Source organism: Centropristis striata, chromosome 9, assembly GCF_030273125.1.
Source record: "Centropristis striata isolate RG_2023a ecotype Rhode Island chromosome 9, C.striata_1.0, whole genome shotgun sequence".
In the NCBI taxonomy this organism is placed as follows: domain Eukaryota; kingdom Metazoa; phylum Chordata; class Actinopteri; order Perciformes; family Serranidae; genus Centropristis; species Centropristis striata.
The window spans coordinates 36,997,982-37,023,553 of NC_081525.1; the positions used below are offsets into that span (position 1 = coordinate 36,997,982).

At 36.5% G+C, this 25,572-nt stretch overlaps 2 protein-coding genes across 2 annotated transcripts; both read left to right on the forward strand.

The window, feature by feature from the left end:
* Positions 1 to 502: 502 nt before the first annotated feature.
* Positions 503 to 9,150, forward strand: LOC131977198 (galectin-3-binding protein A-like). The gene is made up of 6 exons (XM_059340397.1): positions 503 to 1,180; positions 5,006 to 5,108; positions 6,326 to 6,520; positions 6,635 to 6,766; positions 6,874 to 7,135; positions 7,918 to 9,150. The coding sequence occupies exons 1-6, from the start codon at positions 503 to 505 to the stop codon at positions 8,951 to 8,953; spliced, it is 2,406 nt and encodes an 801-aa protein (XP_059196380.1). The 3' UTR covers positions 8,954 to 9,150.
* Positions 9,151 to 14,090: 4,940 nt separating this feature from the next.
* Positions 14,091 to 20,792, forward strand: LOC131977242 (galectin-3-binding protein A-like). Its single transcript, XM_059340449.1, has 7 exons — positions 14,091 to 14,150; positions 14,300 to 14,375; positions 15,386 to 15,487; positions 17,703 to 17,894; positions 18,040 to 18,171; positions 18,280 to 18,550; positions 19,313 to 20,792. Exons 2-7 carry the CDS (start codon positions 14,315 to 14,317, stop codon positions 20,346 to 20,348), a joined length of 1,794 nt encoding a protein of 597 aa, XP_059196432.1. The 5' UTR covers positions 14,091 to 14,150; positions 14,300 to 14,314; the 3' UTR covers positions 20,349 to 20,792.
* Positions 20,793 to 25,572: the final 4,780 nt, after the last annotated feature.

Below are 25,572 nucleotides of genomic sequence, written 5' to 3' on the forward strand. Positions count from 1 at the left end.
TAGTTAATGCGCTAAACAGGAAATGGAAACATCTTTTTCTGATTAAGTTCTGACTTTGTGAACATTTATCTCACATAACTGATCAGCTGTTTCCACTTGCCAGACTTTTCTCTCCTGGGTAAAAAGTTGGCAGATTATCAACCTCTTTTTGTTGTTGTTTTCATCTTCTCCTGTTTACTGATGGATTAGCCTACTGCAACACAGTACACTGCCATCTTCTGACCAGAGTTTGTGTATGCAGCTTTGTTTATTCGCTCTTGCATTTTCAATGCAACATTTCAAAATGTTCCTTCGAAATCTGACTTTAATGGAAACACGGCTACTGTTGTTCAACCAGAACACTCTTTTCTTTCTTTGACTCCGCCAAGAAAAAAGGATGTGGCATCCTGATGGGAAACATCAGTTCACAAATGATGCAAAGAAAGTTTCATGTGACAAATGATTGATTGATTTGTTGATTTTAGTCCAAGCTAACTGCAACTCTCTGTCTCTACAGCCAATCATGGATAAAGCCAGTAATGTTGTGGGCCTAATTGATTTTGCCTTCTTCCTGTGCTCGAGCATTTACCAAATGGTTGAGAATGTGAAGTCCAACAAGGAGAGCTGCCAGCTATTCGCTAAGAGAGTCAGGGCCATTGAAGGACTGGTTCTCAAAATCAAAGAAAGAGGGCCGGGCCAGATCTGTGCCACTGTGGAGAACGCTCTGAGGGATCTCTGCGACACTCTGCAAAATGCCAAGCAGCTGATGATGAAATTCTCCCGAACTAAAACTGTTAAGAGCTTTGTGAAGTCCGGCAGCCTTAAAGACAAATTCTACAATCTGAACATCAGACTCGACCGTGACTCTCAGGTCCTGACGACGGCTCTGCAGATCAAACAGGGGGACATGCTGCAGAGAGTGCATGATACTCTTTCAGAAAAGAAACAGAATGAAGACTATTGCATTGGACAGGCTAATGACAGCCCTCCTCCTTACACCATGCTCCCCACACCAATGCCAATGTCCAACCCCGTATCTCCTACACCTCTCCCCTGCACCATGGCCCCCATGCCAATGCCAATGCCAATGCCAATGCCAATGCCTATGATTCCCACACCTCTTCCCTGCATCATGCCCCCCCTGCCTTTCTACACCGCCTGTGTCCCGAGGCCTGCCATCACCATAGCCCAAAGAGTTGTCGTAAGCACCTCCATGGGCCCGACAATTCCCACAACATTCTCCAGCATCATGCCCTCCATGTCTACCTGCTATCCCCCCATTTTTCCACCAATGGCCTTTTCAACACAAAATGCAACTATTGGTTCAAACCTTTATTTCTCCTAAAACAAGGCTGTGAAAAAGGTTTTCTGTGACGTTTCTCTGAAGACAAAAAACGACATGTACATTTTAGAAATCATATTTATGCCTCCATGTAAACAGAAAGATTAATAATTAGTCAGAGATACAATAGTTTAATGATGCAGCATTTTATTTCCCTCACTGGCTTGATGCAGAGAGGAAAATCCCAAATTGCTTTAAGTTGCAGTCCCAAGAATGTCCCAAACATGTACCTGGATATGCAGTGAAGGACAACTCTAAGTGATTGAATTGCCAATAAAATAAAGTAAAAATGACTAAAAATGTTGTTGTGTATTTAATCAGCTCCTCTTACTCATAACTGGTGTCACTTTGTCAAACATTAGTTAGTAAAGGCTAAAATATTGCATGCAACATGAATGTATAAACATACAGTGCACAAGAGGCTATCATTTGAAATTTGTATGATTGATTTGTAGTCTATAAAATACGTCAAATAGGATTTAGATGTCAAAGAAATACATTTTCATCACTTCAGTAGCAGAAAAAACAACTCTGAGCAAACTCCATCATAGACAATGAAGGGCGTCCACTTCACAACACCTTCATCCAGCAGAGGAGCTTGTTAGACGAGGCTGCAAGCATTGACATGCAACACTGACAGATTTAGCAAATCATTTGTCCCACGAGCCATTCAGCTGTACAATATGTCACACAGTGTTTTCTTATGCTTATGCTGTGTGTTGTATATGCATGTATGTATGTGTGTGTGTGTGTGTGTGTGTGTGTGTGTGCATGCTATGTGTGATCCCTAAGCTACTTGGAACCTGAATTTCCCCCTGGGATAAATAAAGTTTCTGTCTGTCTGTCTTCTAGATTTTAAATTATTATCTACTATTTTCACTTCCCAAGATATTGTTGATGATGAATACCTTATAAATATGTGAACATGGCACCATGAAAAAGAAAAAGAAATCTTCATTTGCATAAATATTGCATGAGGCAGGAATTTTAAAAAATAAATATATTTTTTAATTCCATTGTGAGAATAAAATGAGGCCTCAAATGTCAGTTATTTGTCTGGGAAACACCTCTTTAAAGGGTGTGTTAATACCTGGAAAACAACAGAGACATCACATATCAGCTTTTTGTCCGGGGAACACCTTTTTAGTGGGTGTGGTAATTTCTGAAAAAACAACAGCAAAATTATTCGGTTCAGAGTTTTTACTTTTCATTTCTTCAGTGAGAGGCCTTTCTTCAGTTCACTTCATTTTGAGTTCCGGTAAGTTCATTCCTTTTTTATTATCACACATTTCTCTCTTGTGTAGAGAGAAATGTAAAGAGAATTTGTCACCATGATACAAAAATTCTGCAACACCATGGCTGTTTGGCACAACGTCTTTCTTCTTCCCCCAGTGAACAGCAACCAGAATGAAAAAAAATACTTTATTATTATTCTGCGTCCTTTTCCTGAGAGTCAGCTCGTCTGCTGGTGAGTTAACTGTTGTTTTTCAACATGAAAAGTTACGTTTGTTACATGAACTTGTTTTCCTTAGTTAACAACATATTTATAAGTTGGTCAAGATTAAAAAAAATATATCGAAGCTGGTTGAACTTGAAAAGCCTAGATTTGCCCAGACTTGTCTCCCAACTGTGATGGCTGGAAGGCATGATCATGATTTCCGCGCGTGATTCAACTGAACGTCACATCCAATCACAACGTAGCACACTGCAAAAAAAGAAAAGTTGGGTGAACTCAAAATTTCAAGGCAACAAACTTCGATAAAATTTTAAGTTGGACAATTAAACTAAATATTTCATGTTTTGTTTTTGAGTTTGCTCAACTCTGAATTCAGATTTTTGTCAACTCAACTGTAAGTTGTACTAACTTATAATTTTACATTGTAATAACTTTTAATCCTTACTTCTGCTAACTTCTAGCCTGGGTGTACCCAGACTGCCTTGCGCGCTCGAATTTGATTTCGAACCTCCAGGCAGTCTGGCAACTAGGCGATTTTGCTAGCCCTGTTTTAGGGATCCAATCACAGAGCGGGGAGGGACGGTGAGACGATGACGCGTACTACCCGGCACTTGGAAGCTTTCCGGATCCAACATGGCTGCTGCAGACGCGAAACTCTCTTTAGCTGTAGATGGTGTTTTAAATAGTTTAGAGCGAAAGTTGAAAGGCGAAAGGTCTCTCGGCAGCTCCGCTGTCCCCCGGCTGGTAGCCAGATCACCGGTAGCGGGACTATTAGCGCCGCACGGGCGGTTTCTGCGGCTCGTTGCGCCGAGCCGGTGAGACCGCCGGTCACTGCCGGTGATCTCGCTCCGAATCGGGGGACAGCGGAGCCCCCAGAGACCCGCAGCAGCTTGTTTGTTGCCCATAAAATCAGTGGATGTGTGTGGCTGAATGACATGAGGGGGAATAAAGCGTGAAAATAAATAATCTTGCAGAAAGCGAGAACTGGAGAAGCAAAGCAGCAAGCAACACTCTCTCACAGACACACACACACAACAAACATCCATCGCTGTTGCTCTACTACGTCATCTGGTATAACTGATCTGATTGGCTAAGAGCTACCTACAGACGCTTTGATAGACATTCTAAGCGTCCAATAAACGGCTCCGGAGGATCGTAAACCACACCTCCTCTACGGAGAAATGCATTGAAGGTGTCCAGACCTAATCTCCAATGAGATTTGGTCTGGTGTTAGCCAGGCTAGGTAACTTCTGCAATGTGCTGAATTGGCACGACTGTTACTCCGCTATGAGATGTCAGCTAATGTTGCGACCACAATTTTGAGTTAGCATTGATACGCTAATGACTACTCTTGTAGCTGTAACAAGCAGCGCCGCTAACATCAGTTCGCCGCTAGCATCAGTTAGCCGCTAGCTTTCGCTAATGACCGAATTTCACAACAAAGAAATAAGAGTTAGCAGAACTATTGTCCCTTGTTGTGAACCCCAACTTAAAAATATAAGCAACAACTCACAAACTTGTTTTTGAGCAGACAACTGGCTTCCTTTGTTGTGCTAACGTACATTATTGCCCTAAATGTCAATAATTTATATTTTCAAGTTTTGCCAATTTAAATCACTGTTTTAGGCCAAAAAATACAAGTTGGCTTTTTTTGCAGTGCAGTGCCCAGCGCCATTGAAAAAGATCATGATCATGATGATGACCAATATAATACACTTATTACAATAATAGCAGACTACCATCACTAAAGTACAAAGCTGAAAGAATCTCAATTGAAACATTTAATTACTTCACCTGCTAATCAAATACCCTTTTTACAGTGTAATTATCTTCTTGAGTGAATGAACAATATTTTCAATGGCAATAAAAGTGGAACTTATAAAACCCAAATAATTCACAATTATATAAAAAAAATGACTCTGTATTTTAGCAGGTATGAAATAATCTGGACCTTTTTCTTAAATGAAAGTGGAAGCAATACATAGTTCATAAGACAACTTTGGGGATCTATAAGTCACATAAGATGTAATATAAAATAAACATTGACATTATGTATAGGATAAACAAAAGTGTTTATTATCAGAACAATCAGAATTTTACTAGAAACACAAAGCAGAACCTGGCCTGATGTCATTATATTATTCAGAAACTGTTCATTTTGGATATTCTATCTGAGTAGCCATCATTTGACTCAGATGACTAAACTTATTTTTTGCATTTTTCTTCAGGTGATAAGGAAGGTTTTATTCGGCTGGTTGGTGGTCAGAATCACTCAGAGGGCCGTGTGGAGATCTTTCATGATGGACTTTGGGGGACTGTGTGCGATGATGGGTGGGGCATAAATGATGCTAATGTCGTGTGTCGCCAGCTGTATAACATCGGTGCAAAAGAAGCTGTAACATCATCATCTGTATTTGGCAGCGGTAAAAAAAGCATTTTGACCTTCTGAAACTCAAAGCAGAAACACTAACAATGCCAACATGCTGCTTTTGAAAAACCTGTAATTTTGTACAAATGGCTAAATTGTCCCTATCTGTTTTTGTGCTGTGAATGATTTTGTGTTAGGAGAAGGCAAGATCTGGATGGATGATTTAGGGTGTAGTGGAACGGAGAATAACCTGTCCAGGTGTCCATTTAATGGGTGGGGGACCCATAACTGTGCTCACAGTGAAGATGCTGGTGTTAGATGTGAATATGGTAAGAAAATCATTCTTTGAACTAGAAGTGTGAATCTTCAATGGAGAAATAAAAGAAAGTTAACTGTTGTTTTTTAACATGAAAAGTTACGTTTGTTACACGAACTTGTTTTCCTTAGTGCAAAACATATTTGAATAAATTGGTGAAGATTAAAAAAAAAATATCGAAGCTGTTTAAACTTGAAAAGCCTAGATTTGCCCGGACTTGTCTCTCCTACTGTGATGGCTGGAAGGCATGATCATGATTTCCGCGTGTGATTCAACTGAACGTCACATCCAATCACAACGTAGCAGCGCCCAGCGCCATTGAAAAAGATCATGATCATGATGATGATCAATATAATACACTTATTACAATAACAGCAGACTACCATCACTAAAGCACAAAGCTGAATGAATCTCAATGGAAACATTTAATGACTTCACCTGCTTATCAACTACCCTTTTTACAGTGTAATTATCTTCTTGAGTGAATGAACAATATTTTCGATGGCAATAAAAGTGGAGCTTATAAAACCCAAATAATTCACAATTATAAAAAAAAAATACTCTGTATTTTAGCAGGTATGAAATAATCTGGACCTTTTTCTTAAATGAAAGTGGAAGCAATACATAGTTCATAAGACAACTTTGGGGATCTATAAGTCACATAAGATGTAATATAAAATAAACATTGACATTTTGTAAAGGAAACTAAAGTGTTTATTATCAGAACAATCAGAATTTTACTATAAATACAAAGTAGAACCTGGCCTGATGGCATTATTCAGAAACTGTTCACTTTGGATATTCTATCTGAGTAGCCATCATTTGACTCAGATGACTAAACTTAATTTTTGCATTTTTCTTCAGGTGACACGGAAGGTTTTATTCGGCTGGTTGGTGGTCAGAATCACTCAGAGGGCCGTGTGGAGATCTTTCATGATGGACTTTGGGGGACTGTGTGCAATGATGACTGGGACATAAATGATGCTTATGTCGTGTGTCGCCAGCTAAATTTCATTGGGGCAACAGAAGCTGTAACATCATCATCTGCATTTGGCAACGGTAAAAAAGCATTTTGACCTTCTGAAACTCAAAGCAGAAACACTAACGAAACTTGTAATTGGGTACAGATGGTTAAATTGTCCCTATCTGTTTTTGTGAATGATTTTGTGTTAGGGAATGGCAAGATCTGGATGGATAATTTAGGCTGTAGTGGAACGGAGAGTAACCTGTCCCAGTGTTCATTTAATGGGTGGGGGACCCATAACTGTGCTCACGGTGAAGATGCTGGTGTTAGATGTGAATGTGGTAAGAAATTATTCTTTGAACTAGAAGTGTGAATCTTCAATGGAGAAATAAAAGATAAAAAGTTCAACGCCAATTAAATCAATCTCTGCGTACATATTGATCTCTAGAACCGATCCACTGGAACCAAAGCCACGAGTATGATTTGGACCAAAGCACAAGCCTCTCTGATCAGCTGGGGGAGCTGTTTGACAGTGGGCGTTACTGTGACTTGAACATTACAGTGATGGTGAACAACAAAACCACTGACACAATCTGCACTCACAGGGTCATCCTTTCTCTGAACTCATTCCCCACGTCAGAGCCAGACTTTCCCAGCCTTAGCATCAATGCTTCTGCTAACTGCAGTCAGCACGTCAAGGACTTTGTCAGGTGAGAGCAAACTTGTGACATTAAAGGAATACTTCACCCTTAAAATGACCCCTTTATGTCCTCAATGAAATGAAAATCAATGTTGTTTTTTCAAGTAAATTATGTAATTCCGTGGGGCGCCCCGGTGGCTCACACTGGTAGAGCGCGTACCATTAAGGCTGAGTCCTTCCTGCGGCGGACCCGGATTCGAATCCGACCTGTGGTCCCTTTGCCGCATGTCCTCCCCTCTGTCTCCCCCTTTCTATCTATCACTTTCAATAAAGCCAAAAAAATAATCTAAAAAAAAAAGAATTATATAATTCCGTGTGTAGCTATGTAACATTTTATTTCATGTTTTATGTTCATTACGTAACTTCCATAAGCACCATATTTACCTCACATCTGTAGTTATTTTACGCCAAACTACTCTTTGTGTTTGATAGGTCCAACAACCACAAGGCATTCACATTTGTGTCCTGTGGGAAACCAAAAGTCAACATTGTTATTTGAAGTTATGAAACACAACTTCCCGTGTGCAGCAACATTATGTCACCTATGTAACTATCTCAGTTACGATAGTTACGTCCATTTATCTTACTATATTTTGTGCCTAATGTGCCTAAAGTTTTTCCTCACCTTGAGCAAGCGGTTTTGTTGCCTAAATCTTACCAAAGTGCGACCTTGCACGTTATTGACATGTTTGAAATGGTGACTCATTTTACGGGTGAAGTATTTCTTTAAATTGTCTTAATTGTCTTTTTTCCTTAAATTGCACCTTACTAATGGAAATCTTTACATTTCAGATACTTCTACACAAGAGAGATTAAACTCACTCGATTCTCTGCCTATTGCATTCTCAAGATGGCCTCCGACTGGGCTCTGACAGATATTCTTAATGAGGCTGCAAATATTTTCAGACTTTTTCTTCCGGAGGATCCCACTTTCCAGACCCAGAGCTCTTTCTATGAGCATGCAGTTCATACAGGTGATGAGGCACTGCAGGAAGTTTGTCTTCGCTACCTGGCATGGAACTGCGAGGCGTTGATCCTTTCCCCAGCCTGGACAGATCTTTCTTTGGGTCTAGTCAAAGCTCTAATGTCCCGCTCAGACCTCGTGGTGGCTAATGAAACCGTCCTCTTGATAGGACTGGAGAGGTGGTCAGCAGCCCAAAACAACATAAATATTCCCGAGGCGCTACTGAAGCTCATCCGTTTCCCAGTGATACCAGCTGAGGACTTATACACACTTAATGACGAACAGTACACAGCCGGCAAGCTGCAGGGGTTTCAGTTTAATGCTCTGCCCATCTCGACATTGCTCAGTGACCTGAAGGAAGAACAAAACGTCTACACATCCAGGATTTACACTGGCACACCATGGAGCTTTAGCTTCACCTACAACATCATCAAATATTACAAGAATCGGGGGTTCTACGTTCTTCGTGGCCAACGCATCCATAGTCTGGCCTCTGATTTCCAAACGCCGGTCCATAACAGCGCCTTTTTTGCTCTTCACAAAATGAGCTGGAAAACAAGGGTGTATCTTAGCAATGAAGATTGCTCCAGTGAAAATGTCACTTGCCCCTCTTTGCCAGCTGTCAGTCTGAAGGTTGAGGAAAAGAGCCGCAATTTACCCAGTGAGATGGAGGGGCGTATTCATTACAGCAACATGCTTGTTGTCATGTGTGACAGAAGGTATGTGTTCCACATTCATGAGTTTAATGCTGATAATGACAGCAATCTTTTATATATTCCAAGCAGTGCAGAACAAGTCTATCCATGCCACTCAGACCGGTTCCACTACCAGGTGGTGGTACGTCCTCAGTACTCTACAGATTAGTTGAAGATGTGGACGAGGATGATTTATAAACAGCATATCTGGTCAGAGCTGGCCTTCACCATGAAGCTATATAAGAAGGTGATATGGGAATCCTAGAAAAGCTAAAGAACATGAGACAAAAATTAATTAAAAAATAAAGTTCCTGAACTAAAACAGATACCATTCCGTGCTGTTTGTATTAAGCACTGACAAAATGAGTTAGTACAAAAAAAACTAGTACAAAAAGTTAGTAATTTACTGACAAAAAGACTCACATTTTATAGTTGTATTAGATATGATAAGTTCAACAAAATTAATGAACAAGGAAAGAATGTAAGTGAGCAAAAACTGGAATAACTGTCTTAACAAGCTGTTCAGTGACAGTTTTGGAGATGAGTTTATCAAATTATTTTCACATTAATATATATATATATACACACACATATATACATATACACATACATATATATACATATATATATATATGCTATGGAAAAAGCACAAATATACTTCAAACCTCAGTATAATCGAGGTCACTTTAATAATAATTGAATTTAAAAATACATTTGCACAGCGCTGATGCCAACTGTGTATGCTACTAACTTCTGTTCAAAGATCAATAAAGAGATTTGGATTTCTTTTTTTTTTTTCTTACTTTTGATTAAAATAACACAAATAAATAAATACATTAAAGGTTGCTTTTTTTAACATTTCATTTAAACAACATACCTTCTGTCTGTCTTTCTCATTTAATCACTGTATCAGACTATGCACAATATTATTAATTGCTTTAATAAATGTGTGTTTTTCACCATATGGTTGTCTTAAGCATCCTATTTTTTTGGTTGTGTCATATACTTTGTACATTGACATATTTTACACATTAAGACCAGTGAGATTAAGCTCTTTACAATGAGATCATCATAACACTAAAATATGCATTAAACTTTAATCACATCAAGCATACATAGGTTTCTGTTTGATAAATCCTCACCTACGACTCGAGTCTATGTATAAAAGAAAACAAAGAGGGGTTGTAGCTCAGCTATCCTGTCCTTGGCTGTAAACACCAAAATCATGTCGGAACAAGTTACCAAAAACAAGTTTATCTCAAGAAATGAAGACACTCCCAGGTCTTCTAATATGCACGCCTAGACAGTCTGGGACCACTCTCATGTCAAAGAAAAATGCAAAAGGTTACAGTAACCATGCTGGTTATCCAAGAATGACTTGTGTATAAGATTAACATTCACACAACAAAATAGAGTTAACCCTCTATGGTACGGTGTTTCCCTCAGGCAACATACCCATTTCTGGCCTGTCAAATTTCTATAATGCATCTTTTTGAGTGATGCAATACTTTAAAAAAGAGGGAAGAGTATAGGGAACCAATAGAAATGCTTTAATTTGTTACATGACCTCCAGGAGGCCATATTGAAACCCTTTTTTGCAGACTTTTCCAAAGGAAACAGCTTTGCCATTTTGTGCCACAAAAAAAAAATCACTCAAACGTCATTTTCTGGCCCTTTTCCATCTGGAAAAAATATATTCAGACTAATAGGTGAGTAAACCTTCATTTTTGATAATTTCATACACTTAGACTGTTCAAGACATTTCAATGGGTCGTTGGTTCAATGGTACAATGTTGCCTACGGGCAATATTCAGACAGGAAACCAGTTAAAAAAGTTAATTTAATGTTTTTAAATTCAAAATGTGTTGTATTGTACCCTGTTGAAGCTACTGAAACGTTTACACATATTTATTAAATAAATTATGTTAATTAATTTAAAAACTCTCTTTTTCACTTGTGCACCATCGTGGTGCAACAAACCCCAAAAACTTCAACAACAAAAAACCATACATTTTCTTCAGATTATGTTTATTTAGTCTATTTTAAGACAAAAAAAACCACTCCAATCATTTTTTTCCTAACTGGCATCATAATGTGTACCATAGAGGGTTAAGTACACCAATATGTTCTTATGAGTTTAATCTCATATAGCCTAACAGTGGCAATGCACAGAAAAACATTAATAAGTGGCAAAGATGTCTGAGGTCACAGGTCATAGACACACTTGGTGAAACATCCCGTTCCAGTAAGGCTATGGTTAAAGACCTAATGCATCAACACAATAACTATACAATGCATTAATAATGCATAAACCTCTGGATGGCAGAAAGAAAAAAAAGCCCATTTTGCATTTGATATTTAACCAAGTTACATAAGCATAAGTAAGTTCTAGTGAAAAGGGTAAATACAATGATAAAGTGGGATTAAATCAATTTGCAAGGTTTCTTTAGGACATTAATTCAAACCAAAGCTATAACTTGCAGCATAGGAGCTACTCTTGTTTATTCCCAATTATCTAGTCACTGAGCAATTACTCTGCGCTAGGGTTAATACACTAGTATAACAGTAAATTGGAAATAATCTTGTGTGAAATGTTTTCTGTAACCTAGGCTGCTTCCTGCAGTTGACAAACAGATGAAAGCATTCATAAAGGGGAGTGAAGAAAAGTTTTAAGGGAGGAAGCGTGCTGTTCTTAGCCTGGTACCTGTGTATTAGAGAGGAATTCTACATAAAGTTTTGCAAAAGTTCAGTGCAGTGATTTAACATATAAGAGTGATACGAAAAACAAGAATTCTGCAAGTAATTGAAACACTCCCAGGTCTTCTAATCTGTTTGTCTGAAATCACTCTCCTGTCAAACAGAAATTTTATGAGCTCTTACATTGGCATTGCTGCACATCCAATTGATTTTTAAATGGTTTACTTTGCTTAAGAATCTAAACCATAAAGAAACACTTATAAAGAAGTTGGTATTTCGGATGGGCAACTGGTTTTGTTGGCTATAAACAGTCCTCCTCCCACCATTAAAAGATCACTTTCCAACGCTATGTTAATGCAATTGTAACAGTCCTATTATTTATACAAATATGTTAAAATGTTTATCCGAAGCTAATGTTTGCTGCCAGCCCCTCCAAAAGTTAGTCTTTTAGTACTTAATTCAGTTGTTGTTTCCTTGTTAAACTGCAAGCAAGGAGAGAATTTTGTGCTTCACACTGCTGTAGCCTCATACTAGCTTTGATTACAGTTGTTCTCAGTTGCTTTGGTACATTTCTCACATCGCTCTTTACATTTGCACAACAGTTAGTTCAGCCTCCACAACATTTAGTCATTTTTGCACATCATAGTAGCAGTTTCTCATTCCTTCCAACAAATTACAAATGCTTTTGGACATGCATCAAGTGCTTTCATACAACTCTCTGCTGTTTTATAACATTGTCATTTGCTTATGTCATGTCAGTCAAAATTAACTATACTTGTGAATGCTGAATAGTCATTCTATACAATAGTAATAGTCCTCATTTCATTGCTTGAGTCATTACATACAAAAATGTTGAACTAGTTGTCAAAATCTGTCAAGCAATTTTTATACATTTTTAAAAATCGTTTTTTCTCCTGAAAATGTCTCCTAAATTGAGCAGTTTCTCTCAGGTGACCCTCAGGTTTCACTGATGAAGCATTAGTGAAGCATTAGTTGCCAATTCGACTCATAGCTTAATCCCATAAACCCTCTTTACAAGCATATATGAACCATTTCTATAATACTGTGACACAGAAATGGAAGGTCAGCCTTGTGGAAGAGGGGTGAGGGCGCAGGGAGGAAGCGTTTTACACTACACACTATGCTTATTCACCCATTCACACACACATTCATACTGGTGGCCGAGGCTACCAGGGCACACTGGTGCCACCTGCCACCACTGGGAATTAATTCATACATTCATTCATATACCGATGAACGCAGCATTGGTGGGCGTTTTGGGGTTCAGTATCTTGCCTAAGGATACTTCGACATGTAGGCTGCCACAGTCAGGGATCCTTCCGATCAGTAGGTGGCCGCTCTACTAACTGAGCCACTTCCGCCCCATCACAGCAGAGTCCTGCAGAGGGAGGATTCGTAACTCCAGCAGATACTTTCCTCGCTGTATTTCAAGAGATGATATTGGCTGTGATGTAGATGAAACTATGTGGCCAGACAGAGAGGAACATCTGGATGTGCATGAATGATACTATTTACGTATGTTGTATGTTCAGTTCCAATATGTACTGCAATATTGTCTACAGCTGTGCACAGCTCTACCCAAAGGGAGTTTATGTTTGTTGTAAATAAGGGTGTATTTTTTCTTTTGCACAATGATGTGAACAAATTAGAATTGCAAAGAGCATATGCAGTAAATATATGAAACATACATATTCAGTGTGTTGTACTCAGTTACCTCACTAAATATAGTAATGTATAACTTTACTGTAGTTTTCAAATGGCTGTGTAAATAGTATAAAGTCTGTCTTGAGCATTTTCAGGTAGCATCACCACAAGTGTCATAATGAAAACATGACAGAGCCATTTGACTATCTTGTTCATAAACATGGTGTCAGGACTTTTCATCTTGATGACACTGACACTTTCATTGACATGAATACTTGCTTTGGAGGAATGAGCTATCCATTTTGAGCAAGTGACATGCTTCTGCATGTTATCAACTAGGTTTTGCAGTTTGTACTAATTGTTTTGAGAAATACATTAACTGTTGTGAAAATGTAATGAGTGATGTGAGAAATGCACCAAAGTGACTGAGAAAAACTGTAATAGATGTTTAGATTGCCAGTATAAACAGGAGCAATGATTACAGTAGGCAAAACCTGTTTGAGTGTTTACATGGGCGACTCACTTGATAAATGTGAACTTTCTGTCAGTACTCATTTAAAATCCTCAAATTTGGAGGTATGTGGTTTTCAGTGGATGGCTTTAGTAGAAGGGAAGTCTATGCACATGTTATATACAGGTAGACTCATATTGCATCAGCAAGAAATGTTTGGGGGGAAAGATAGATAGATAGATAGATAGATAGATAGATAGATAGATAGATAGATAGATAGATAGATAGATAGATAGATAGATAGATAGATAGATAGATGGATAGATAAAAAAGACATAAATATTGCATGAGGGAGAAATTTTAATTCTTTAAAATTAATAATTGCTATTGTGAGAATAAAAAGAGGCATCCGATTTCAGCTCTTTGTCTGGGAAACACCTCTTTAGTGGGTGTGGTGATTCCTGGAAAATAACAGCATATATATTCTGTTCAGTTTCACTATTTATTTCTTCAGTGAGAGGTATTTCGTCAGTTCACTTCATTTTGAGTTCTGGTAAGTTCATTCCTATTTTTAACCCCTCTGAAAATGTACAAGCTACTGATGGAATCACATATTTCTCTCTGAAGGAGAATTTGTCATTATGATACGAAACTTCTGTCGCATCATGGCTGTTCAGCAAAACGTCTTTCTTCTTCCCCCAGTGAACAGCAATCGGAATGGAAAAAAATACTTTATTATTATTCTGCGTCCTTTTCCTGAGAGTCAGCTCGTTTGCTGGTGAGTTAACTGTCAACTTATAAAACTCTGTTGTATTGTTTTTAATGTTCAAACATAGCTTACCTTTACAAAAGTAAAAAAAATACATTTTTTTACACTTGAAAAAGGAAATTGTTGGACCTACTTAGAAAAACATATTCAATTGGTAACTGTAATTTAAGTTTTTCAAATGGAATTAACAAGTTAGACTAACACATCTGATTGATTTAAAATCAACTGTTTGCATTAATGCAACTTAAATTTAGGGCAAGTCAACTTAAAGTTTCCAGTTCTTCCAACTCAAGTATTGGCTTACTAATTACTAATACTAATTAAACTACTACAAATTAAAATACTGTCCAAACATTTAAGTTGGCTGGGGGGAAAACAGGCGAGAATCTGAGTTTTTTTAGACTTAATTTATAGCCTAAATGAAAAAAAAAACCCCATTAACTTTACAATCAGTGACACATCACAAATATGCATGCGTTCCAAGGCATAAGCAATAGCTCAAGACTGGCTGTGGTATGCTGGGAATATACACCAGCTAAGGGACGTTGTTCGGCCTGACGAAAGTGATGGGCATATTCCCATTTAAACAGTATATATATATATATATATATATATATATATATATATATATATATATATATATATATATATATATATATATATATATATATATATATACTGTTTAAATGGGAATATGCCCATCACTTTCGTCGTATATATATATATAAATACATATATATATATATATATATATATATATATATATATATACATACATATATATATATATATATATATATATATATATATATATACATACATATATATATATATATATATATATATACATACATATATATATATATATATATATATATATATATATGACCACCTATATATATATATATATATATATATATATATATATATATATATATATATATATATATATATATATATATATATATAGGTGGTCAGTTCCTTTAACGCCTCTACGCCCTCAACGACAATGTCTCCAGGTTTCTTCTATGATGATGATGATGATGATGACGACCAACTCTCCCGTGGTGAGCTGCTCCACGTCCCTCTGAGCAAGTCTGTCTCTGGAGTCCTACAGAACGGTACATGACACAAATACAAATAATCACTGGCATCACTTTGTGCTATTATGCAGTAACTATGCAGTAGGTATGGGACAAAATGCCATTGGCCTGAGTCCTACTCCCTATAAATGTTTTTGTTAAGGCTTCCTCAATATTGAATTGAACAGCTGCATACATAGTCAGACTGTATGGAATTGGCACGGGATCAGACACGCCAAATGTCAAACTATTCCTTTAAATTTGCACAATCAACTCATAAATATAAAACCTTATTACTTTACAAAAAAACATTTTATCCAGTATGTCCAAAATGGTTTCTTTGTGGAAAAAGATACAACATGTCATTATTCCAAGTAGGCTTCAGGTGTTAATGGTTGTTACACTTGAGAAAATCATCCAAAGATACTTTTTGTGTGTTGAGATTATTTTTACAGTCTGTGGTTGAGATCCATATTATGGTTTAAACGTAGAAGATACTCCTTGATAAGGTCTCTTTTCATCTTCTTGTACATTTCTGAGACGCCATTTCTCTTACGGTATACATATAATGAGTGTGTAGACACCATAGACTGTCATGGAACTAGTTTCTTAAATGAAAGTGGAGGCAATACATAGTTCATAAGACAACTTTGGTATCCATAAGTCACATAAGGTGTAATATAGATTAACCTTTGTGTAGTCCTCCCGTCGACTATACACCCATCTTCCTCGGGGGTCAAAAAGGACCCCATGACACAAGACTGTTTTTAGGATATGTAGGAAAAAATTATTTCTAACTTTTTCCCCCCATCTTTTAAAGCAACTCATGACCAAAAAATTGATATCTAATTTTCATATCTTTTCATTATTATTGGTCAATTTTTCGTCAAATATACAAAATAAGGCCTCATTTCATAAGAAAAAAAAGTAATAAAACCTGAATATTTTTTTAAAATAGTTATAGTGAAATAATAATTTATTGATGGGAATGCACAGAGTAGGTTATGTCAACTTTTAGTGAAACTTATGTTTTGAAAGCATTGTTCTGTCACACCGCGGTGAGGTGGTGTTTTATTTTGTGTTCTGGTCTTGTTATTTCCTGTTTTATTTTGAAATAGTAACTCTCCTCTAGTTTCAGGTCACTTGCCCTTCCCTGTGTGTCATCTGTCTGATTGTCTCCCCTAATTACTGATTGTGTTCACCTGGTGCTCCCTTCCCTCCATGTGTTCAAATAGTCTGTGTTTTCCCTTGTCTTGGTCCAGTGTGTTTGACCCCGTCACCATACCAGCCAGTTATCTATTTCTTGCCACAGCTTGTCTTGTTTTTGCCTTCTTGGATTCCTTGCAAGAGTGATTTTTCTTTGTAATTTATTAGTAGCGCAGTTCTTAGTTTCGTAGTTTTTTGAGTCAGCTGTTTTGTTTTTCCTCCTTTTGGAGTGATTTTGGGTTCTTTATTATTTTTCCCCCCTGTAGTCCTGATCCAGTTTTTCATAGTGCTTTAGTAGAATCTTTTATTTTTCCTATCAGGTTTTGTACCTCCCTTTTGGAGCACTTTTTTTTGCTGACATCCAAAAATGAACAAAGCTTTCAAAACATAAGTTTCACTAAAAGTTGACATAACCTACTCTGTACATTCCCATCAATAAATTATTATTTCACTATAACTATTGAAAAAAAATCAGGTTTTATTTTTTTTTTCTCTTGAATTAAGGCCAAATTTTGTATATTTGACTAAAATTGACCAATGAAAAAAAATATGAAAATTAAATATCAATTTGTTGGTCATGAGTTGCCTTAAAAGGTGAAAAAAAAAAGTTTGTAATAATATTTTTCTACATGTCCTAAAACCAGTCTGATGTTATGGGGTCCTTTTTGACCCCTTAGGAGGATGGGTGAAAATGTATGAGGAAAATTGAAATTTATATTATCTATAAAGGATGCAAAGGGGCACATATGCTGAAAATTTCAAGCAATTCTATGAAAGGTAACCTATATTAATCATATGTTGAAATGATTTGGGGTCAAAAAGGACCCCAAGAGGACACAAGGGTTAAACATTGACATTATGTATAGGATAAACTAAACTGTTTATAATAAGAATTTTACTAGAAATACAAAGCAGAACCTGGCCTGACTGCATTATACTATACAATATTAGCATATTTTGGATATGCTGACTTTTTTTCAACTTTTTCTATCTGAATAACCATCATTTGATTCAGATGACTAAACTTAATTTTTGCATTTTTCTTCAGGTGATGAGGAAGGTTTTATTCGGCTGGTTGGTGGTCAAAATCACTCAGAGGGCCGTGTGGAGATCTTTCATGATGGACTTTGGGGGACTGTGTGCGATGATGCGTGGGACATAAATGACGCTAATGTCGTGTGTCGCCAGCTAAATTTCATTGGGGCAACAGAAGCTTTACCATCATCTGCATTTGGCAACGGTAAAAAAGCATTTTGACCTTCTGAAACTCAAAGCAGAAACACTAACAATGCCAACATGCTGCTTTTGAATCAGAAACTTGTAATTGGGTACGGATGGCTAAATTGTCCCTATCTGTTTTTGTGCTGGGAATGATTTTGTGTTAGGGGATGGCAACATCTGGATGGATAATTTAGGCTGTAGTGGAACGGAGAGAAACCTGTCCCAGTGTCCATTTCCTGGGTGGGGGATCCATAACTGTGGTCACGGTGAAGATGCTGGTGTTAGATGTGAATATGGTAAGAAAATCATTCTTTGAACTAGAAGTGTGAATCTTCAATGGAGTAATAAAAGATAAAAAGTTCAACACCAATTAAATCAATCTCTGTGTACATATTGATCTCTAGAAGAGCCAGAACCGATCAACTGGGACCAAAGCCACGAGTACGATTTGGAGCAAAGGACAAGCCTCTCTGATCAGCTGGGGGAGCTGTTTGACAGTGGGCGTGACTGTGACTTGAACATTACAGTGATGGTGAACAACAAAACCACTGAGACAATCTGCACTCACAGGGTCATCCTTTCTCTGAACTCATTCCCCACGTCAGAGCCAGACTTTCCCAGCCTTAGCATCAATGCTTCTGCTAACTGCAGTCAGCACGTCAAGGACTTTGTCAGGTGAGAGCAAACTTGTGACATTAAAATAATACTTTACCCTTAAAATTCCCCCTTGAGAATCGATTACTCCCTGTGTTATTGTGTTTAAGTCTCAAAGAAAACTTTTTTCTCGTATGCCTCCACAGTGAGCGAATAATTAAAAAGAATTGACTAAACACCGAACGTTGGACTTTTCACCCAGGAGGACGGGGTTCATGTCCCATGTGAAAACAAAAGTCAACAATGTGATTTAAACATGACTGAACCCCAATGGCTCACGTTTGTTTTTGTTGTAATTATTTGACCTCCAGTAGTCACATAAACCTCATAATTCACTTCCTGCATTTATGTGCACTTATTTACTGTTAACCTTACCAGGAAGTTCTTTGCCCTAAACCTAGGTCAGTGCTGTTGGAGGCTAAATTCAACAAAACTGCAAGCCGAAAAATGCTCATATTTGTTGTCAAGGGTGGTATTGACAAACCTATACTGTCGTTTAGGTTGGAGATCTTGTTGACAACAACTATTTACATCAATTTATCAATTATTTTCTCCATTTTTGGATTCTCTGTTCAACATGAAGGCATGCAGAGAACACAATGTTTGCTTTAAGGATTCAAGGGTAAACAGGGTGGGGAATTAATATACAAAAAGTAATTTTATGGGTGAAGTATTTATTTAAATTGTCAAGTCAACGTGTACCACTTGCAGTTGATTTTCATCACTTGCTGTTTATGCACTGAGCAAAGCTGCACCTTACTAATGGAAATCTTTAATTTTCAGATACTTCTACACAAGAGAGATTAAACTCACTCGATTCTCTGCCTATTGCATTCTCAAGATGGCCTCCGACTGGGCTCTGACAGATATTCTTAATGAGGCTGCAAATATTTTTAGACTTTTTCTTCCGGAGGATCCCACTTTCCAGACCCAGAGCTCTTTCTATGAGCATGCAGTTCATACAGGTGATGAGGCACTGCAGGAAGTTTGTCTTCGCTACCTGGCGTGGAACTGCGAGGCGTTGATCCTTTCCCCAGCCTGGACAGATCTTTCTTTGGGTCTAGTCAAAGCTCTAATGTCCCGCTCAGACCTCGTGGTGGCTAATGAAACCGTCCTCTTGATAGGACTGGAGAGGTGGTCAGCAGCCCAAAACAACATAAATATTCCCGAGGCGCTACTGAAGCTCATCCGTTTCCCAGTGATACCAGCTGAGGACTTATACACACTTAATGACGAACAGTACACAGCCGGCAAGCTGCAGGGGTTTCAGTTTAATGCTCTGCCCATCACGACATTGCTCAGTGACCTGAGGGAAGAACAGAATGTCTACACATCCAGGATTTACACTGGCACACCATGGAGCTTTAGCTTCACCTACAACATCATCAAATATTACAAGAATCGTGGGTTCTACGTTCTTCGTGACCAACGCATCAATAGTCTGGCCTCTGATTTCCAAACGCCGGTCCACAACAGCGCCTTTTTTGCTCTTCACAAAATGAGCTGGAAAACAAGGGTGTATCTTAGCAATGAAGATTGCTCCAGTGAAAATGTCACTTGCCCCTCTTTGCCAGCTGTCAGTCTGAAGGTTGAGGAAAAGAGCCGCAATTTACCCAGTGAGATGGAGGGGCGTATTCATTACAGCAACATGCTTGTTGTCATGTGTGACAGAAGGTATGTGTTCCACATTCATGAGTTTAATGCTGATAATGACAGCAATCTTTTATATATTCCAAGCAGTGCAGAACAAGTCTATCCATGCCACTCAGACTGGTTCCACTACCAGGTGGTGGTACGTCCTCAGTACTCTACAGATTAGTTGAAGATGTGGACGAGGATGATTTATAAACAGCATATCTGGTCAGAGCTGGCCTTCACCATGAAGCGAGATAAGAAGGTGATTTGGGAATCCTAGAAAAGCTAATGAACATGAGACAAAAATTAATTAAAAAATAAAGTTCCTGAACTAAAACAGATACAATTCCGTGCTGTTTGTATTAAGTACTGACAAAATGATGAACTGAGTGACAGTTGACATGGATGATTTAGGTAGGGCGAAGTTAGTAATTTACTGACAAAAACACTCAGAAAAATCTCACATTTTATAGTTGTATTAGATATGATAAGTTCAACAAAATTAATGAACAAGGAAAGAATGTTAGTGAGCAAAAACTGGAATAATTGTCTTAACAAGCTGTTCAGTGACAGTTTTGGAGATGAGTTACTCAAATTATTTTCACATTACTATATATATATATATATATATATATATATATATATATATATATATATATATATATATATATATACAAAAATGCATATATATATACACATACATACATACATACATACATGCTGTGGAAAAAACACAAATATACTTCAAACCTCAGTATAATCGAGGTCACTTTAATAATAATTGAATTTAAAAATACATTTGCACAGCGCTGATGCCAACTGTGTATGCTACTAACTTCTGTTCAAAGATCAATAAAGAGATTTGGATTTCTTTGTTCTTTCTTACTTTTGATTAAAATAACACAAATAAATAAATAAATTAAAGGTTGCTTTTTTAACATTTCATTTAAACAACACACCTTCTGTCTGTCTTTCTCATTTAATCACTGTATCAGACTATGCACAATTGTATTAATTGCTTCAATAAATGTGTGTTTTTCACCATATGGTTGTCTTATGCATCCTATTTTTTTGGTTGTGTCATATACTTTGTACATTGACATATTTTACACATTAAGACCAGTGAGGTTAAGCTCTTTACAATGAGATCATCATAACACTAAAATATGCATTAAACTTTAATCACATCAAGCATACATAGGTTTTTGTTTGATAAATCCTTACCTACGACTCGAGTCTATATATAAAAGAAAACAAAGAGGGGTTGTAGCTCAGCTATCCTGTCCTTGGCTGTAAACACCAAAATCATGTCAGAACAAGTTACCAAAAACAAGTTTATCTCAAGAAATGAAGACACTCCCAGGTCTTCTAATATGCACGCCTAGACAGTCTGGGACCACTCTCATGTCAAAGAAAAATGCAAAAGGTTACAGTAACCCTGCTGGTTATCCAAGAATGACTTGTGAATAAGATTAACATTCACACAACAAAATAGAGTTAACCCTCTATGGTAAGGTGTTTCCCTCAGGCAACATACCCATTTCTGGCCTGTCAAATTTCTATAATGCATCTATTTGAGTGATGCAATACTTAAAAAAAGAGGGAAGAGTATAGGGAACCAATAGAAATGCTTTAATTTGTTACATGACCTCCAGGAGGCCATATTGAAACCCTTTTTTGCAGACTTTTCCAAAGGAAACAGCTTTGCCATTTTGTGCCACAAAAAAAAAAATCACTCAAACGTCATTTTCTGGCCCTTTTCCATCTGGAAAAAATATATTCAGACTAATAGGTGAGTAAACCTTCATTTTTGATAATTTCATACACTTAGACTGTTCAAGACATTTCAATGGGTCATTGGTTCAATGGTACGATGTTGCCTACGGGCAATATTCAGACAGGAAACCAGTTAAAAAAGTTAATGTAATGTTTTTAAATTCAAAATGTGTTGTATTGTACCCTGTTGAAGCTACTGAAACGTTTACACATTAATTTAAAAACTCTCTTTTTCACTTGTGCACCATCGTGGTGCAACAAACCCCAAAAACTTCAACAACAAAAAAAACATACATTTTCTTCAGATTATGTTTATTTAGTCTATTTTAAGACAAAAAAAACCACTCCAATCATTTTTTTCCTAACTGGCATCATAATGTGTACCATAGAGGGTTAAGTACACCAATATGTTCTTATGAGTTTAATCTCATATAGCCTAACAGTGGCAATGCACAGAAAAACATTAATAAATGGCAAAGATGTCTGAGGTCACAGGTCATAGACACACTTGGTGAAACATCCCGTTCCAGTAAGGCTATGGTTAAAGACCTAATGCATCAACACAATAACTATACAATGCATTAATAATGCATAAACCTCTGGATGGCAGAAAGAAAAAAAGCCCATTTTGCATTTGATATTTAATCAAGTTACATAAGCATAAGTAAGTTCTAGTGAAAAGGGTAAATACAATGATAAAGTGGGATTAAATCAATTTGCAAGGTTTCTTTAGGACATTAATTCAACCGAAGCTATAACTTGCAGCATAGGAGCTACTCTTGTTTATTCCCAATCATCTAGTCACTGAGCAATTACTCTGCGCTAGGGTTAATACACTAGTATAACAGTAAATTGGAAATAATCTTGTGTGAAATGTTTTCTGTAACCTACTGCTTCCTGCAGTTGACAAACAGATGAAAGCATTCAAAAAGGGGAGTGAAGAAAAGTTTAGGGAAACATCGTTGTAAATAAGATACATGCTCTATATAATATAGCAGAACACATTTTTTTTCCTCCTCACATGACCACTGGCCTAGAAGTTAGATAATCTGGTTTGTAACTGAAGGGTCACAGGTTTGAATCCCAGGTCTGACAAGTCCCAGGGCTGAGGTGCCCTTAAGCAAGGCTCAAGTAATGCAGTAATGCTGCACTGCTCCTAGCATGGTGTGTGTCCACTGGTGTGTAAAGGATGTGCTAAAAGCAGATGTCAGAAACGTGCATGTTTTTGGACTAATAAGGGAATATCTTAATCTTAATCTTACAGCATCGTATCGCTGTATGCATTTCAAGTCAACTGTCATCATTATGCCGTCAGTTCATGTAGAGCTTATATGTAAATACCTCACAGAGGATTTAAGTTGTAAATTAATATAATAAATTATTGAAATAGCGTGTGCTCTTTAATAATACAAAAACACAGAGTCACAACAACCCCTGATTAAAACACCAGGAGCTGGCATACAGCACATGCATACATGAACCTGAGCAGGATGTTACAGGTTCTCCTGACTTATTCATTGCAAAATGTCTCCATCTTCTGGCAGCAAGTCTCTAATGTTAAAAGCTGAGGTCGCTTTGCTTTTTTCAATATCTACATAAACAGATCCGATGAGGTTCATCCACTGCATGCAAGCATGTCCGTTAATTTAACAGAATCTGAGATTAAATTTGTGACACATTGCATCTGAACTCAAGCTTTACTTGAGATCTTTGCAAGTTTACAAGGAAAAAATATGAGGGTAACAGGATGCCTCTGTCCAAAATGATACTGTCAAGTTCTGAAAGTAAAAGTAGTAGAAGCAACAACATTTGGGTGAGCGAAGTCCAATAACAGGTTAATGCAGACATGTAGCTGGATGGTTTTATCATTAAATATAAATAGTATTTAATAGGTTTATAGTCAAATATGTGTGACAGAAACCTCCACTGAATTTGACATGTACTGCAGCATAAGTATTTAGATCCGTTACTTATGTAAACAGTCTGTAAATACTCTGTTACAAGTGCTGTATTTAAAACAGGTTCATTTGAACTGTTTAATATACTGTTATGAGGCTTAATTAAAAATATATAAGAAAAAAGTCGGTAACGCTTTATATTAAGGTCTTTGTAATAACCATTAATTAACAAGTAATAAGGCCCTTGTAAGTCCTTACAAGATGCTGAATAACATTATTGTGTGTTTATAAGCTTATATAAGTGTAAATAATGGCATTATGTCTTTGCCATGCTTTTATTAATCTTATTTTGTTTGCTTATTGATATTAAAATATACTTTATTGCTCATCTATTATAAGTTAACTATAAGTTAACTATGCTTTTTGCAACTACCGCATCTAAAGCGAGAACAATGCCTTATTACTTGTTAATTAATGGTTATTAAGGACCTTATTATAAAGCGTTACCAAAAAGTCTAATCACTTTAACATGATCATGTATTTTTCATGTTAAATCTCGACCTGAAAAATAACTAAAGCGGACAGCTAAATGTAGTGGAGTAGTAAAAAGTGCAATATTTGCCTCTAAAATGTAGTGAGTAAACAGCTTCACTGACAACTAACTGTATCTGTAACGACATTTCAGAGCCATTTGAAGCCTAACACAGGTCTGTATGACCATAGATATTTATAAGACAGTTACACAGTGGTGGAACAAGTTTTCAGATCCCTTACTTAAGTAAAAGTACTAATACTACAATGTGAGATTACTCCAGAACAAGTAAAAGTCCTGCATTCAAAACCTTACTTGAGTAAAAGTACAAAAATATCAGCATCAAAATGTGCTTGAAGTACTAAAAGTAAAAGTACTCATTATGCAGAATGGACCCACTCAGGTTGTCAAATATATTATTAAATTATTGTTTTTGATGCAATTATCTAAGCAGTGGTTTATTTTCTCAAGCCAGGGCTTATTTTAACCACTAAATATACTGTTATGTGGTTTAATTTAATAAAATGTCTAATCACTTTAAATTGATTGTGTTTTTATGTTAAATCTCGACCTGAAAAGTAACTAAAGCTGTCAGCTAAATGTAGTGGACTAAAAAGTACAATATTTGCCTCTAAATGTTGTGGAGTAGAAGTATAAAGTCACATAAAATGGAAATACTCAAGTAAAGTACATGTACCTCAAAATTGTACTTAAGTACAGTACTTGAGTAAATGTACTTTGTTACATTCCACCACTGCAGTTACATATACATATATTGTATATATATATATATATATATATATATATATATATACATATATTGTGTATATATATATACATATATTGTATATATATATATATACATATATTGTGTATATATATATACATATATTGTATATATATATATACACACATATATTGTATATATATATATATATATATATATATATATATATATATATATATACACACATATATATTGTATATATGTGTGTATATATGTATACATATATTGTATATATATATATATATATATATACACACATATATATTGTATATATATGTGTATATATGTATACATATATTGTGTGTATATATACATATATATATATACATATATTGTGTGTATATATACATATATATATATACATATATTGTGTGTATATATACATATATATATATATGTGTATATATATATATAT